Genomic DNA, 14,711 nt, shown 5'->3' with positions numbered 1-14,711 from the left:
GCCCAGCCTTCATTCATTCTTCAGGTTTGCTCTGCTCTGATTTGTCTTACTCCTTAATAGGTGGAGCTCATTCTCTGCTTTAAATGCGCTTTTTGTTTTGTTTGTTTGTTTCTTGGAGACAGGTTCTCACCATGTAGCTGAGGCTGTCCTGAAACTCACTTTTAGACTTTTGCTGGCCTCAAACTCAAGAGATCCACCTATCTCTGTCTTCCAAGTGCTGCGCTTAAAGGAATGCTGGGATTAAAGGCGTGCACCATCACTCCCAGCCTTGTTCGCTGGCTCTGATAGCATGTGCTTGGGACAGCTTTTGATAACCTTTCTCGCCTTTTTAGAGTCTGTCTCTCATTCCCAAATGGATTGTACATTTCTTTCTTTCTTTTTTAATATTTTATTTAATTTTAATTTATGTGCATGTGTTGGTGTAGGGGTGTCAGGTCTTGGAGTTATAGATAGCTGTGAGCTGCCATATGGGTGCTGAGAATTGAACTAGGGTCCTTTGGTAGAGCAGGCAGTGCTCTTAACCACTGAGCCATCTCTCCAGCCCCGGATTGTACTTTTCACATCAGCTTAGTTGCTATTCGGGTGAGATTCATTCAGGCAGCTGTTAACACTTGTTTTTAAACTATTTTATTTGGGGTATTTACTGCCTCTACCTCCCTTCTCCAACCCCCTAACTCTAGGTATGAGAAAGAACGTTAGTAGGGAGAAGGGGTGCAGATCCTTTACTTCTCCTGGCTGTTTACAGGCAGTTGGGTTCTTTTGGAGCAATACCAATCTCTATTAACAGCAAGCGCATCAAGCGGCCTCCTCTGAGTCTCTGTGTTGCATCATTTCTCTCTGTCCACCACACTGTCAGCCTGTAAACTGCTACACGCCACATGCCACCACCACAAGGCACACTTTCTTTCTCCAAGCTCTTCTATTTATCTCTCTCAGATTCTTAGATCATGCCCTTCTCCATGCTGCATGAGGCAGGCCAGTACCAGCTGGCAGAGACCACACCCTGCATGAGATAATTATCAGTGTTGGATGAGCTATAGCCCGAACTGAAATCTCACAATGTCTAGTTCATTTGTGTTTGGCATCTTTGGAAAAGGGACTCCATTATCTATCCTATCCTGGGAAGTCCAAAGTTCTAGATCTAAATCACTTTCTTATATCTATCAACCTAAAAATATGTATCTAGACCTTAAAACATCTTTTTAAACTTTATTGTAATAGGACTATGACTCTCTAGTCTTCAACCCCATCAGAGACTTTAGAAGGCAATAAGATTACTTAACTATCTAGGAAGCATAGAGCCAACAGCTTCCAGAACGATAGAAATGACAGAAACAGCTGACTGCCGGGCAGTCACCAGAGACTTCACCGTATCACTGGGGCATCCAATCTTGAGCCTAAGGGCCTAGAATCTCTGACAGACTTTTCTGTGAAGCAGGGGTTTTGAAGGACTGGCCACTTAGTCTCTGCAAAGTTAGACAATTTCCCAGTGTCTTGGTTGTTCACACTTTGGACAAACAGCCTGCTATCAGCTGTTGAAGGACAATTTTTTTCTCCAGTGGCTATCTTGCCATTTTTGTTTCTTTGATGCTCATCATCTTCTTTGAAGTAGATGAGAGGTGCTGCCAGAGGTGTGTCTCTCTGTCAGAAAAGTCTTTTTTTTTTTTTTTTTTTTTAAATTCAAACATCTTAAAATATTTTTTTTTCATTTTTTATGTACATAGGTGTTTTGCCTACATGTATGTCTGTGTGAGGGTGTCAGATCATGAAGTCACAGACAGGTGTGAGCTGCCATGTGGGCGCTGAGAATTGAACCCAGGTCCTCTGGAAGAGCAGGCAGTGCTCTTTTCCTCTGAGCCGTCTCTCCAGCCCCCTATTCAAACATCTTTTAAATACAGTGCTCTGTAATCTTCTGAAATGTTTGAAGACCACCTATTTATCTACCATTATACAGTGCATAATCAGATCTATCTATAGAGCAACAGTGCTTGTTTCAGCTATGTACTATCTGCTTAACCTTGAAAACATATACAAGACACTAAATAAAGCTTATTTCTGTAATTAACTAAACTAGCATCTAACAAGATGTTAGGAGTGCGTGTGTCCTGTTGCATCTGAGCAGGACGATGACTTCGGGTGTCGGTTGGGGACTTGTGCTGGAGAGGATTCTGCACTCCCTAGTCACTGGCACAGGGTTCTTTATGCTGTGCCTCCTGTCCCTCGCTGTGTTGTTGGCATCCTGTCCCTCGCTGTGTTGTTGGCATTCCGTGTGCCTGTGGTAGTTCTTTTGACACTTAGCCTGTTGACACAGCGGTTTAAAGTCAGCTGAGAGGGAGGTCCTCTGGGATGCTGGATCATTTGTGTCTCCTGTTCTAACCAAACCACCTTCTTCCCTTCCCTCCATCCTTTCTTCCCTCCATCCTTTCTTCCCTCCCTTCCCTCCTTCCCTCCCTTCCCTCCCTTCCCTCCCTTTCATGCTGGGGCCACGTAAGAGCACTATGCTACTGGTCACCAGCCTTTTCTCCTCTTTTTTGGGATGGGGGATGAGTGTCCTTGTGTTATTCAACTACCCTTGAATGCTGTCTTGATGCCTCAGCTTTCAGATTGCAGATTGTAGGTCTGTGCTACTAGGCTTGATTATATGGTTCTCCTCTCCTCCCCCCGCAAGACAGGGTTTCTCTGTGTAGCCTTGGCTGTCCTGAACTCGCTTTGTAGACCAGGCTGGTCTCAAACTCACAGAGATCTGCCTGCCTCTGCTTCCCTGAGTACTGGGATTACAGGTGTGTGCCACTGCGGCTGGCTGAATATTTGGCTCTTAAAAATCTTATTTTCACCATGCCTTTAGACCTCGCAGGTGGAGAGTTCAAGGCCAGCCTTGTCTACAAAGTGAGACCTTAACCCAAACAAACCAACAAACAAAAAGGTATTTCTTAAAATAGAACCTGAGTCACATTTTAAAAAAAAAGAGAGAGAGAGAGGTTATATGTATCTCCTGCTCCCTACACAGCTGCCCCATCATTCGCGCCCTACAGAGTCCTGTCTTTGTTACTGTCTTACAGCCAGCCTGCTCTGCCATGTGGTGGTTTGGTTTGATGGTGAACTTCCTAACTGTTGGGATTACATGTGTTGCCACATATGCTGTGTGTCCTGCGGGTAAGGACCTGGATCCATCATTACAGACTAAAAGGCTGTGTCTGCTCATCTCTTCCCCTATGCTCCTGCCACCGCTGATCTTCATGTGTCTCTGTAGACAAGCCTTTCTTTCCCAGATGTGACTGAGTTGCAGTTGCACAGAAGGTGCCTTTCCAGACTGGCCTCTGTTTGAAATAGAAGAACGTTTTTTGTTTGTTTGTTTGTTTTTTGTTTTTTTGAGACAGGGTTTCTCTGTAGCCCTGGCTGTCCTAGACTTGCTTTGTAGACCAGGCTTCCCTTGAACTCACAGAGATTCGCCTGCCTCTGCCTCTCCAGTTCTGGGAAGGTGTGTGCCATCACACCCAGCTAGAAGAACAATTTTTAAAAATATTTTATTTATTTATGTTATGTATGAGTGTTCTATCTACATCCCAGAATAGGGCATTAGAAGGAATAGATGGTTGTGAGCCACCATGTAGTTGCTGGGAATTGAACTCAGGACCTTTGGAAGAGCAGCCAGTGTTCTGAACCTCTGAGCCATCTCTCTAGCCCCTCTTTTTTTTAATTTAAATAATTTATTCAGGTTACATCTCCATTGTTGTTCCCTCACTTGTATCTTTCCATTTCCCCCTCGCTCCCTCTTTCACTCTATTTCCCTCCTCTAGGTCTGTGACAGAACAGGACCTCCTCCCCCACCATATGATCATGGTCGATAAGGCCTCATCCTGGTAGCCTGCTTCCCCTTCCTCTGAGTGCCACCAGGCCTCCCCACCAAGGGGAAGTGGTCAAATATGAGGCACCAGAGTTCATGTAAGAGTCAGTCCCCACTCTCCACACAACTGTGGAGAATGCACTGTCCATTGGCTAGATCTGAATACGGGGAAGAACATTCTTATTTTGCGCCAAAATGTGAGAGATTCCCACTCCTCACCTCTGTATGCATATCACCACCAGTCCTCCAGAGACACTTGCTGGGTGCCTCGCTCAGTGAAGACAGCCTCAGAGTCTGTGAGGCGAAGGCTTCACAACTTCAGCTGCCAATCATTAATAGCAAGCTGTCACCTAGCTTGTGACATCCAGGATCCACATAGTACTCCTCAGCCTCAGTCAGCTTGCCAGGAACGCACACAGATCTCTAGGAAACAACTGAGGTACATTACTGATTTATTAGTCCCAGCCAGCTCTTGCAGGCCCCAAGCTTACCAGCCAGGTCACCCTTGCAGGCCCCGAGCTTACCAGCCAGGTCACCCTTGCAGGCCCCGAGCTTACCAGCCAGGTCACCCTTGCAGGCCCCGAGCTTACCAGCCAGGTCACCCTTGCAGGCCCCGAGCTTACCAGCCAGGTCACCCTTGCAGGCCCCGAGCTTACCAGCCAGGTCACCCTTGCAGGCCCCGAGCTTACCAGCCAGGTCACTCTTGCAGGCCCTGAGCTTCAGCTATTCAGAGCTTCCCAACCGTGTCCTTTGGTATTTTGTGTTGTTTGTTTGTTGAGATAGGGTCTTTTCAAAGTCTAGTCTGGCTTCAAACTGATCGTCCTTCTGCCCCAGCTTCCCAAATGCTGGGATTACACATGTGACCACCACAGCCCACTTGCTTTGGGTTCTGTGAGCCTTCATGATGCATGTATGTTTGATTAGTCTGTCACAGGTCACTGGTGATCAGCCTGGCCTCCCTCCTCTCCCTTCCCTTGGCAGCTGGAACTCTATTGATAAGCAGACCCCATTTCAAGGCTGTCCCCTCAGTGGAACAAAAGATGCTCCTATAACTAGGAAATGCCAAATAATTTGGAGACTCTATGTAAAGGAACCAGAGACAGGTGTCTGTAATTATTTCACAGTACCACTGCTTGTAGAAATGCTTGTTTTTAAGTTTACTCCATGCCTCTCCATAGCCTGACAGTTCATGCTTTGTTTTTTGTTTTTTTAGCACTGACTAATATTCCATATTCCATTGTCTAGAGGTAGCCATTTGTCTCTTTGAAGGGTATCTTGCTTCCAGGTCTGGCAGTTGGGAGTAAAGCTTTGGTAGACAGACAGCTGTGTGTGGGCTTTGTGTGGATATAAGATTTCAGCTCTTTTGGGTAAATAACAATGTGCAATTGCCCGATCATATGGCAAACGAATGCTTATTTCTTAAAAAGCTGCCAACTCTCTCTCTCTCTCTCTCTTTTTTTTCTTCCTGAGACAGGGTTTCTCTGGGTAGTCTTGGCTGTCTTGGACTCCCTCTGTAGACCAGGCTGGCCTCAAACTCACAGAGATCCACATGCCTCTGCCTGGGATTAAAAGTGTGCACCACCAGGCCCAGCTCTTGCCCCTCCTCCCCCCACCCCATCCTACCCAAAGACAGGGGTTGTCTGTGTAGCCTTGGAGTCTTGGACTCAACTTTGTATTCCATGCTGGCTTCAAACTGGCAGCGCTCTCACTGCCTCTGCCTTTGCTTCCCTGAGTGCTGGGATTAAAGGCATGCACCACCATGCCCATCTGCCAACCATCTTCTGAAGTCTCTGCACAATTTTCTACTTCATTGGCCTTGAAGGAGTCCCCACTGCTGTGTCATCAACAGAGTCCAGAATACTCTGGCACCATCACAGGTTTGGGGCCTTGGCAATTGGGTTGGGTTTATTTATTTGTTTGATGTGTGTGCAGAGATCAGAAGGACTCAAATCCTTTGGCTCTGCAGTTACAGGCGGTTATGAGCCGCCCATTTTGGGTGCTGGGATCCAAATTTGAGTTGTCAGGGTTGAGCAGCAAATGCTCTTAACCTCCGAGTGAGCTCTCCAGCCCCTGTACTGTGCGTATTTTATTTTGAGACAGGGTCTTTCTGTTAACCCTGGCTGGCCTGGAACCCATGTAGACCAAGCAGGCTTCAAACTCAGAGATTCACCAGTCTCTCTCTCTCGAACACTGGGTTTAAAGGCGTGTGCTACTGTGCCTGGTTCTGCTGTGTTTTAATTTGTAGCTTATTGATGGCATATGTTGTCAAACACCTTCTCGTGACTGTTTTGGAGCTACTTTAAAGAACATTTTAAATTGGGGCTGGAGAGATGGCTCAGTGGTTAAGAGCACCGCCTGCTCTTCCAAAGGTCCTGAGTTCAATTCCCAGCAACCACATGGTGGCTCATGACCATCTGTAATGTGATATCGTGCCCTCTTCTGGCTTTCAGGGGTACATGCAAGCAGAGCACTGTATACATAATAAATAAATAAATCTTTAAAAAAAAGAACATTTTAAACACGTTGATCTCCAACTGTTCATTGCCATTTGTAGCAAATATGTTTCTGTTCCTGTGGTAAAGCACCATAAACAAAGGCAGCTTAAGGAGAAGGGGGTTTGGGGGATGCTTCTAGGGAGTGGCTTATGGCTCCAGAAGGGGTCCACAATAATGGAGGAGGCACTGGCAGCAGGCAGCCAGAGCAGGAAGCTGTGAGAGCAAACTGGAAACTCAACGCCCACCCCTACTTATGTACTTCCGCTGGCAAAGCTCCACCTCCTTCCCAGACAGCACCACCATCAGGGTCCTGTGCCTGTGGGGCCAGCCTCCTTCTAAGCACCCACTGCTCTACTGATTCATTGAGTGATCTCGTAAATTATATTTTTATACACTTGTCTGGGTGAGTGCACATGCCACCATGTGAACAAGGAAGTCAGGAGTTGCTTCTCTCCTTCCTCTGTCTGGGCCCTAATGATTGACCTTAGGTTGCCAACCTTGGTAGCAAGTGCTCTTCTCAGCTGAGCCATTTCACAGGCTCACAGTGGGTGGGTTTCCTTCCTTCCTTCTCCCCTCCCTCCCTCCCTCCTTCATTCCCCCTCCCTTCCTTTCTTCCTTTGGTTCCTTCCTTTCTTTCAAGGTTTGTTTTATGTGTTATTTTGTGTTATTGTGACACATTCCTGAGGGAACAACTTACAAGGAGAAATGTCCTGTTGCCTCAGCTTCAGGGATGCTTTGGGCCTGGGGTGAGACCACAGAGCATGGCAGGAGGGTGACTATGGAAAGCAGAGATGAGAAGGGGCAGCCTTCCTAACCTGACTTCCTTCTGCTAGGCTCCACCTCCTCTACTTGACAGCCTATCAGTGCTGAGAGGCAGCCCTGGGGCCTCTTCTTTGATACATGCTGACCTGACCGACTGCATGCACTGTGACCCTCACAAGTGGTCCTCAGTTTCCCTGCTTATCTGGAACAAGCTGGAGCTGGCCAGGGTTGGCTGTTGCTTCTGGGTATTCTTTGCTCTGATGAAGCACTGGCGGGTTCTTCATTGCTTAAGTAGCTTTCCTGAAGTCAGTGTCATAGGTCATTGAGGCTTGGTAAGTACAGAAATCTATTCCTTATAGTTCCGGAGCCTAAAAGTTCTGGATCAAGGGATTCTCCATTATCCACTGTCGGGCAGAATGGAAAGAGAGAGCATATGTGGGGAAGCTCACCTCTGGCCCTTATACAGAGCACATTAATCAGTTCATCAAAGGTCAGTGACCTAAACGCCTACTGACCCCACCTCACACAGTGCCAGCATTGAGTCTGGGCTTCTGAGGAACATGAAGCCCAGGGCGGTCCGGCAGGCAGGCCTTGCCTCTACTTCAGAAAGACCCCTCTGCTTTCTGTCCCACAGACAACACAAGCTTATCTCTCTTAGTATCAACCATGAGAGCCTGGTGGGGTTCCTAGAGGTAAAGCATGGTGACTGGTCCTTTGGGAATTGGCCCTGGCAAGTCCAACCAGTCGTCTGTCATATTGCTGCCTGCCCACAGTGCATCCCTGTGCTGTCAACTCACACATCCTCTGCTGAGCTCTGCTCTCCTGGCTGCTGTCATGACCTCACATTCCTTCTAGAGCTAAGAAGAGCCTGTGCTTTTGTTCCTGTCTCATGCCCGCTGTCCGGGTGTCACAGCACCTCTGCACTCCCTGCTGTCCTCACCACTGGCATTGGAACTAAACTCTAGTCTTTATCACTTCCATATTTATGCATTTGGAGGCCATCTGGTTAGGGGTTTCAAGTTGAAGGGTGGTATGCCATCTCCTGTCATGTTGAAAGCGACTTAGTCCCTAGAAGTGCCCAGACCCACTGGTTCTTGCTGTGGACGGCCTGCATGGACTTGAGGTCCAGCCTACCTCTGTGCCTCACTCAGTGGCCAGTTTCTGGGGCAGCTGTTGAAACCCAGCCTCCCATTTCCTGTCTACTGAGTGATCTTGGCCAGGCTACCTTAAACTCAGTGTAGCCCAGGCTAGCCTCTATATGCTCCCTAGTTTCCCAAGTGCTGGGATTACAGGTGTGAGGCCCAGTGTCTTAGCTTCTTTTGGCCTCTGTGTGGTTGCTGCCTCATGGGCTTCCTTCCCTGGAGGTAGTCCAGTAGCCCACACCTGCCCTTTCCAAGCTCACTTTGGAAGCAGTGCCAAGTGGGTACTGTCACCCAGCAACACATCAGAATGGTCACTTTTGGAAGAATGCTGTGTGTTGTCACTGACTGGCCTGAAGTAGGTGACTCCGCCCCCTTTCCAGGCAGTCCTGGTGGTCAGAACACAGAGCCCCCCTCGCAGCTCCCAAGGGCATGCTGCAGTCTTTTGTTTTTAAAGCTTCTGTTATGTGTCCCAGCTGTCTGCCCTCTTATACCCCAGGCTCTTCTCACTGAGGTCAGATTCACTTTCCTGACCTCTGTCCTCTGCCCAGCACTTCTGACCATCCACTGGTGCTGATGTACAGGCAGGAAACGTGTAGCTGTTCAGTGCAGGTTTCTGGGCTTGAGAGATGGTCCAGTGGTTAAGAGCAAGTTTGGTTCTCAGCACTCACACAGTGGTTCACAGTGACTTGTAACTCCAGGTTCAGGGGATCTGGTGTCCTCTTTTAGCCCCTGTTTATACCTACACTCACATGGCAGGCACATATGAATACACATGAGTAAAAATAAATCATTAAAAAAAGGTGCAGGATTCCGGTGTCCCCTAGTCCCCCTGCTTGTGGTTGCTGGCTGGGCTCTGTGGCCTGCCTTCCCGGCCCAAAACATTGACAATGTAGGCCTCAGGGTACACGATGGCTTTGGTGCCAGGACCTTTGAATGGACTAGATTTTAATGGCACCCACTTTCCTGGCATGGGGTGCCTATGGAGCCAGCTTTCTCCTGGACAAAACAGTTCCTATTAGTCACACCTCTTGGCCAGTACCACTCCAGAGGACAGGCCATGGGTGTGACTAGCCTCTGAATCTTCTCTCTTTGGCAGCTTTGAGAAGCACCGTTGGAGAGTTCTTAGTGAGAAGTCCAGCTGTTGACTGTTTAGAACAGTACGTGTTACAGAGGGGTCCAGTGGGGTCTTAGAGGTAGTGTACAGGGTGTACTACTTGGGTACACTTTTGTCCGAGCCCCTAAGGTCGCCTTGCTGGCTGCCAGCTCCCAGTGTCAGCAGTAACTGAGGACAGGATGCTGTCCTGTAAATCGTCTTCCTGTTTCTGCTGCCTAGCTCCTTCCAAAGACACCCTTGTGGCTTCCTGCTGTCTCTTAAGATGACCAGGTATGCATGTGCCCAGCTCTGCTCTGCTCTTCTGGTTGCATTCCATTTTAGGTGACTTCAAGTCACCTAGCTGCCCTGCCCTGTCCTCTGGATTGTGTACTGGCTAGTAGACTTCATGTCAAAGTTTCACACTTGCCTGAGCTATCTCCATGTCATCTTCTGGCTTGCTGTTGCTTACCATCTGAAGGTTATGTTTTTTCTAGACAGGACACTTGTAGACACTCAGTACTCATCTGTAAATTCATGCTACTTACTTTGTTCTTTCTTTCTTTCTTTGTGTGTTTATTTGTTTGTTTGTTTTGAGATACGGTCTGTTTATGTAGTTCTGGCTGTCTTAGAACTCACTATGGATGACTAGGCTGGTCTCAGCCTTACAGAAAGACTCTGCCTCTGCCTCCCAAGTGCTAGGATTAAAGGCGTATCTCCCTTCCGTATGTTTGTATGTATGTATTTTTGAGACAGGATCTTGCTGTGTAGCCTGGGCTAGCCTCAGCCTCCCAAGTGCTTGGACTAAAGGCATGAGTCTCCATGCCCAGCTTCCTTTTGCCTTTTCTGTATCCCCTGCCCCTTCATATGAGGAAGAATGTGAGCACCCTGAAGAGCTTTGCCTTGCTACTTCCAGGAACACTGACAGCAGCACCAGCCTGCACGGTTCCCTGCATCCTTTCCTGTCGGTGTGTCAGGCCCTCTGTCCTCCCCGGTGCCCTTGCTCTGCCAGGTCATCTGCATGTTACCCCATCTACCCTTTGCCCTTTGCTTTGTGCTCCTATGATGGAGTGCAGGCTGCCTCTATGGCCTCCACAGCCCTACACTGCTGAACGTACCATGCTCAAGACATCGCTCCTGGGAGGATGAGGACACTTTCTCACCCAGCACAAGTGCAGTTGGAGCATGATTCTTACCAACAGCTGGAGATGGCAACTCACGGATGCCGCCCTGCAGGGCTGGTTTTGGCCTCAGGGCACTGGTTGGCACCTGCTGGCTTCCTCTTTTTGCTTGAGTGAAACCTAGCCCATTTGTGGGTATCCTTTCTCTTAGGTATTGCTGGAGGAAGCAAAGGACTTGCTCTCTGACTGGCTGGATTCTACAGGTGGCTGCGAGGTCACAGACAATTCTATCTTCTCCAAACTGCCCAAGTTCTGGGAAGAAGAGTTCCACAAAGACATGGAAGCCTTGAATGTGAGTGTCTTGGGTTGCCTGACCTTTGCTTTCTCAGGGCAAGTCCTGCTTTCTGAGTTCTGATTTTGGTAAAGCCCCAAAGCCTGGGATCTACGATGTCTTTATTTTGCAAGCTCAATGAGTGCCCGAGCAAGCCTTGAACTTGAATGAGGGGCAAGGAACTGCTTCCTCTCCTTGTTTTAGTGTTTCATGCATATTTTTCCTGCGGCTGGCACTTAGGACTGCCTAGAAAAGAAACCCAAGGTGGAAGCCAGCTGTGGCAACACTCTCCTGTATTCCCAGCACACAGGAGATAGAGACAGGAGGGTCTCAAGTTCATAGTCAGTTTGAACTGTGTAGTACGATTCTGTATCAAAAATAAATACCTTTTAATTCCAGCACTTGGAAGGCAGAGGTAAGGTGAAAGACCCTGTCTTTAAAGAATAAAAAAATAAAAAATAAAAAATAAAAAAAAGGAAGGAAAGAAAGAAATAGAGAGAGAGAATAAAAGAAGCAAACCAATGGGGAGCAGCTGGGATGGAGGACTCCCCAAAGGCAGAACGAGTCCGTCACAGTCTTCATGACTGTGCAGAGGCCTGTGCTCAGGCCACCGACTCCTACAGGTCCCAGACAGAGAAGGAACAGATCTCTCATCTACCATGTGTCTCTCCTGGTGAAACATTTTTCCAGCCTTTACCTTTTGTTTTGAAATAGGGTTTCGATGAGCTGTCTCTGTGGGCCTCGAACTTGTGATCCTCTTGCCACAGTCTCCCAGGTAGCAGGGATGACATTACCTGTGCAGTCAGTTCCAACAGTCATGTGCTTTTCAGGGACTGAGCTCAGCAGAGGCTGACGTTTTAGACTGGTCAGGAGAAAGTGCTGAGACTCTGTCCCCACAGGTTCTGGCTCCTGATGTCCTGACCCGCGTCAGCGAATATGTGCCAGAAATCGTGAGCTTCGTCCAAAAGATTGTGGACAATGGTTATGGGTGAGCATGACATACCTCCCCTTCCCTGCCAGACCACACTGCTCCATGAGGAGAGAGAGTCTGGGTTCAGGGACTGCCTCTTCTCATCCCCCAGCCCAGCACCTGACCTAACTTGCACTTTGCTCGAGCTCTCCTGCAAGACTTGGGTTATGTTAAGGATGAAGTCTTTGCTTCTTGCGTATGCAGTACGCCGTTGTCACAGGCATTTAATTGGGAAAATGCCACTTTGCTAGTGAGTCAGGAAACAAGTTGGAGAGGCAGAGCTGGTCACAAGCCAGCTTCCAACAGCCATTCTTTTGAAGTGCTGTCACAGTCTTCATGAGTGCCCAGAGGCCAATGCTCAAGTGTCCTCAGCCTCCTCTCCCTGTAGGTTCCAGACAGGGAAGGACCAAGTCTTTCTGTCTACCATGTGTCTTGTTTTCCCATTGAGCCAGCCAGTGTTGGGGACATCAGGTGATCTGAGCAATGAGAATTCTAGTGGCCCAGTGGCTTCCCTTGGATGCTGTCAGGAAGACCTGGCCCAATATCTGCTTGGAAGCTGGACAGTGATGAGCATAGGCCATTGGGGCCAGGGCAGCATGATAGTAAGCTTGGACATCAGTACCACTCGGATACCTTACGAGTGTGTGTGCTGTTGCCTGGCTGAGATTTTAGTGGAGGCACCGCCCCGTTCACGATTACCGCTCTAGCATGTCTGACAAGTGGAAACTTTCCTGTGTCGCTAAAGTTAGCCTTTTCAGAGGAGTCTCAAAGGAGTTTGGAGGGGATCCTGGTGTTGCAGGCAGCTCTAGGCACCTGCTGACTGCATCGCTGAACCTGGTCTCAAGTCACCTCTCTGCTTGCTGGCTGCACAAGCTGGAGAAGAGAGGACTCAGCCCAGTGCCTGCTGCCACTGCCTCCGAAGTGGCAGTGCTACCTTACCCCACATAACATATGGTTGGAGGTCACCAGGAGACACTGGTCCAGCCCAGTGGCAAGCTGGATCAGAGAGGACATTTTTAAGTGCTAAAATATAGTAGAGACACAAGGAGAGCCATGACAGGATCACAAAGTAGAATGAATGCAGGCAGAGAGGAGAAGGTGGGTCACATGGGGTTGTGCCATCAACTGGGGATGTAATTGAGTGGCTGTAGTACACCAAGCAGGACATCCTGCCTGGCACCGAGGCCAGCCACCTCTGCCTCAGGAGGCATTCCTATTGCTCCTGCTCAGCCCATGAAGCTGTGGCTTGTGGCCAGCTGCAGAGAGCAGAGGTTTGGTGGCCTCCGCCCTTGGCACTTCACAGCCCTTTGTGCTTTCTCTCTGGTGTTATGGTGTGTGGCTGAGACCCCTTTTCCTCTTGTTTCCAGCTATGCTTCAAATGGGTCTGTCTACTTTGACACAGCCAAGTTTGCTGCTAGTGAAAAGCACTCCTATGGGAAGCTGGTGCCCGAGGCTGTTGGGGATCAGAAAGCTCTTCAGGAAGGGGAAGGTAAGAGCTCACCAAGTGCACGTGGAAGTAAAGCTAAGGTCCTCTTCCTCGCTCATGGCCTGCACCGTCTCTACCTCTTCTTGGTCATGGTGGGTGCCCATGTACACCGCACAGGCACATGGAGAGCAGGCTGCTTCCCCTAAAGGAATGCCAGGAGTTTTCTGTTCAGAACAACATTGCTTAAGAAACAGAGAAGTCAGCCCTGTGCTGTCCTGACATAGTGTTCCTGGGCCTTCAGCTGCCGCAACAGGGGCCTGGCCCTAAGCCGTTCTGATGGGGTACCTGACACAGAGGCCCCAAAGCCTGTGACAGGGTGTGTGGCTTAAATGTGTGTGCAGTGATGTGTGTTTGGTGATCTTGTTCTAAGTATTTTAAACACAGGTGTCAGGGTTTTCCTGGATCGGGCAGAATCATGAAAGCATGTTTGAGAAGTGTTCATCCCATGGTGAAGCTAAGGACAGGCTCACAAAACCCAAGGATAGGAAAGCACCCTGTGCTTAAGATGAGGAGTTACTCTCATGTCAGACACATCTCCTACTGACCCCCTTGTTTCTAGAAGTCAGTCTAGCCTTAAAAATGTAGGCTTTGTATAGAAAAAAAAAAAAAAAAAAACAGCTTCAGGGCTCTAGTCTAAGGAAATTCCAGAGTTAAAAGGCTCAACAAAATAGCACAAAAACCTTGGCAAGAGAGACTCTAAGCCAGTTTAACATTGATCTTGGGCCCAGTGGTGGATAGGTGTGGGGTTTGGTGTTACAGAGGTGACTCCACAGTGACAAAGCTGAGGGAGCTCCAGGGCCACACACTGACACATTCCTAAAGCCAGACTTGCAGATTATGCAGAATCAAAGAAGTTGTGTAGGCACCGGTTAACAGCAGAGCAAAAGTTTTGAATATGCTAACAGACATGGTTGAAGGAATCGAATAACATCTTTCCTCTTTTAAATTTTGTTTTTAAACTGGGCGTGGTGGCGCACATGTCTTTAATCCCAGCACTAGGGAGGCAGAGACAGGCAGAGCACTATGAGATCGAGGCCAGCCTGGTTTAGAGAGTGAGTCCAGGACAGCCATGGCTACACAGAGAAACTCTGTCTTTAAAAAAAAAAAAAAAAGTTTGTTTTTAATGTATGTACTAGTTGCTTGCATGTATGTCTATGCAACATTTGCATGCCTGTCAAAGAGCAGGTCCTCTCAGTGAGCCATCTCTCCAGTCTCTGGGGTGTTTCCCTTTAAGCCCCCAGACCACAGATCAAGTGCAGAAAGAAGTCTGAACTAGTCCCAAACAGTCCTCCCATTGTCTGACCAAGATGCAGTTATGCAAAGCCTCCACACTGCAGGCCTGGGAGACTGGCAAGCTACCTGAGGTTTCTACTCCTGAGTCCTTCAAAGGAAAAGGAGACCCTTGGGCTACAAGAAGCAGGTGTATCGCTGACCATCAAGCACGTGTAGCTGTGAGTAAGCAGAGAGAAA

General features: G+C 48.4%; 1 protein-coding gene across 1 annotated transcript in view; it reads left to right on the top strand.

Annotated features, from left to right (window-relative positions):
- The window catches only part of Cars1 (cysteinyl-tRNA synthetase 1), a 54,686-nt gene that overhangs the window by 22,377 nt on the left and 17,598 nt on the right, over nt 1-14,711 (top strand). Inside the window, exons 8-10 of the mRNA XM_051145726.1 lie at nt 10,666-10,806; nt 11,685-11,773; nt 13,123-13,244. Of these exons, the coding sequence (XP_051001683.1) occupies nt 10,666-10,806; nt 11,685-11,773; nt 13,123-13,244 (352 nt within the window). The remainder of the gene's footprint in view (nt 1-10,665; nt 10,807-11,684; nt 11,774-13,122; nt 13,245-14,711) is intronic.

This window comes from Acomys russatus, chromosome 5 (genome assembly GCF_903995435.1).
Source record: "Acomys russatus chromosome 5, mAcoRus1.1, whole genome shotgun sequence".
NCBI lineage: Eukaryota > Metazoa > Chordata > Mammalia > Rodentia > Muridae > Acomys > Acomys russatus.
Note: the sequence above shows the minus strand (reverse complement) of the source record. Positions and strands in the feature narration are given on the sequence as shown.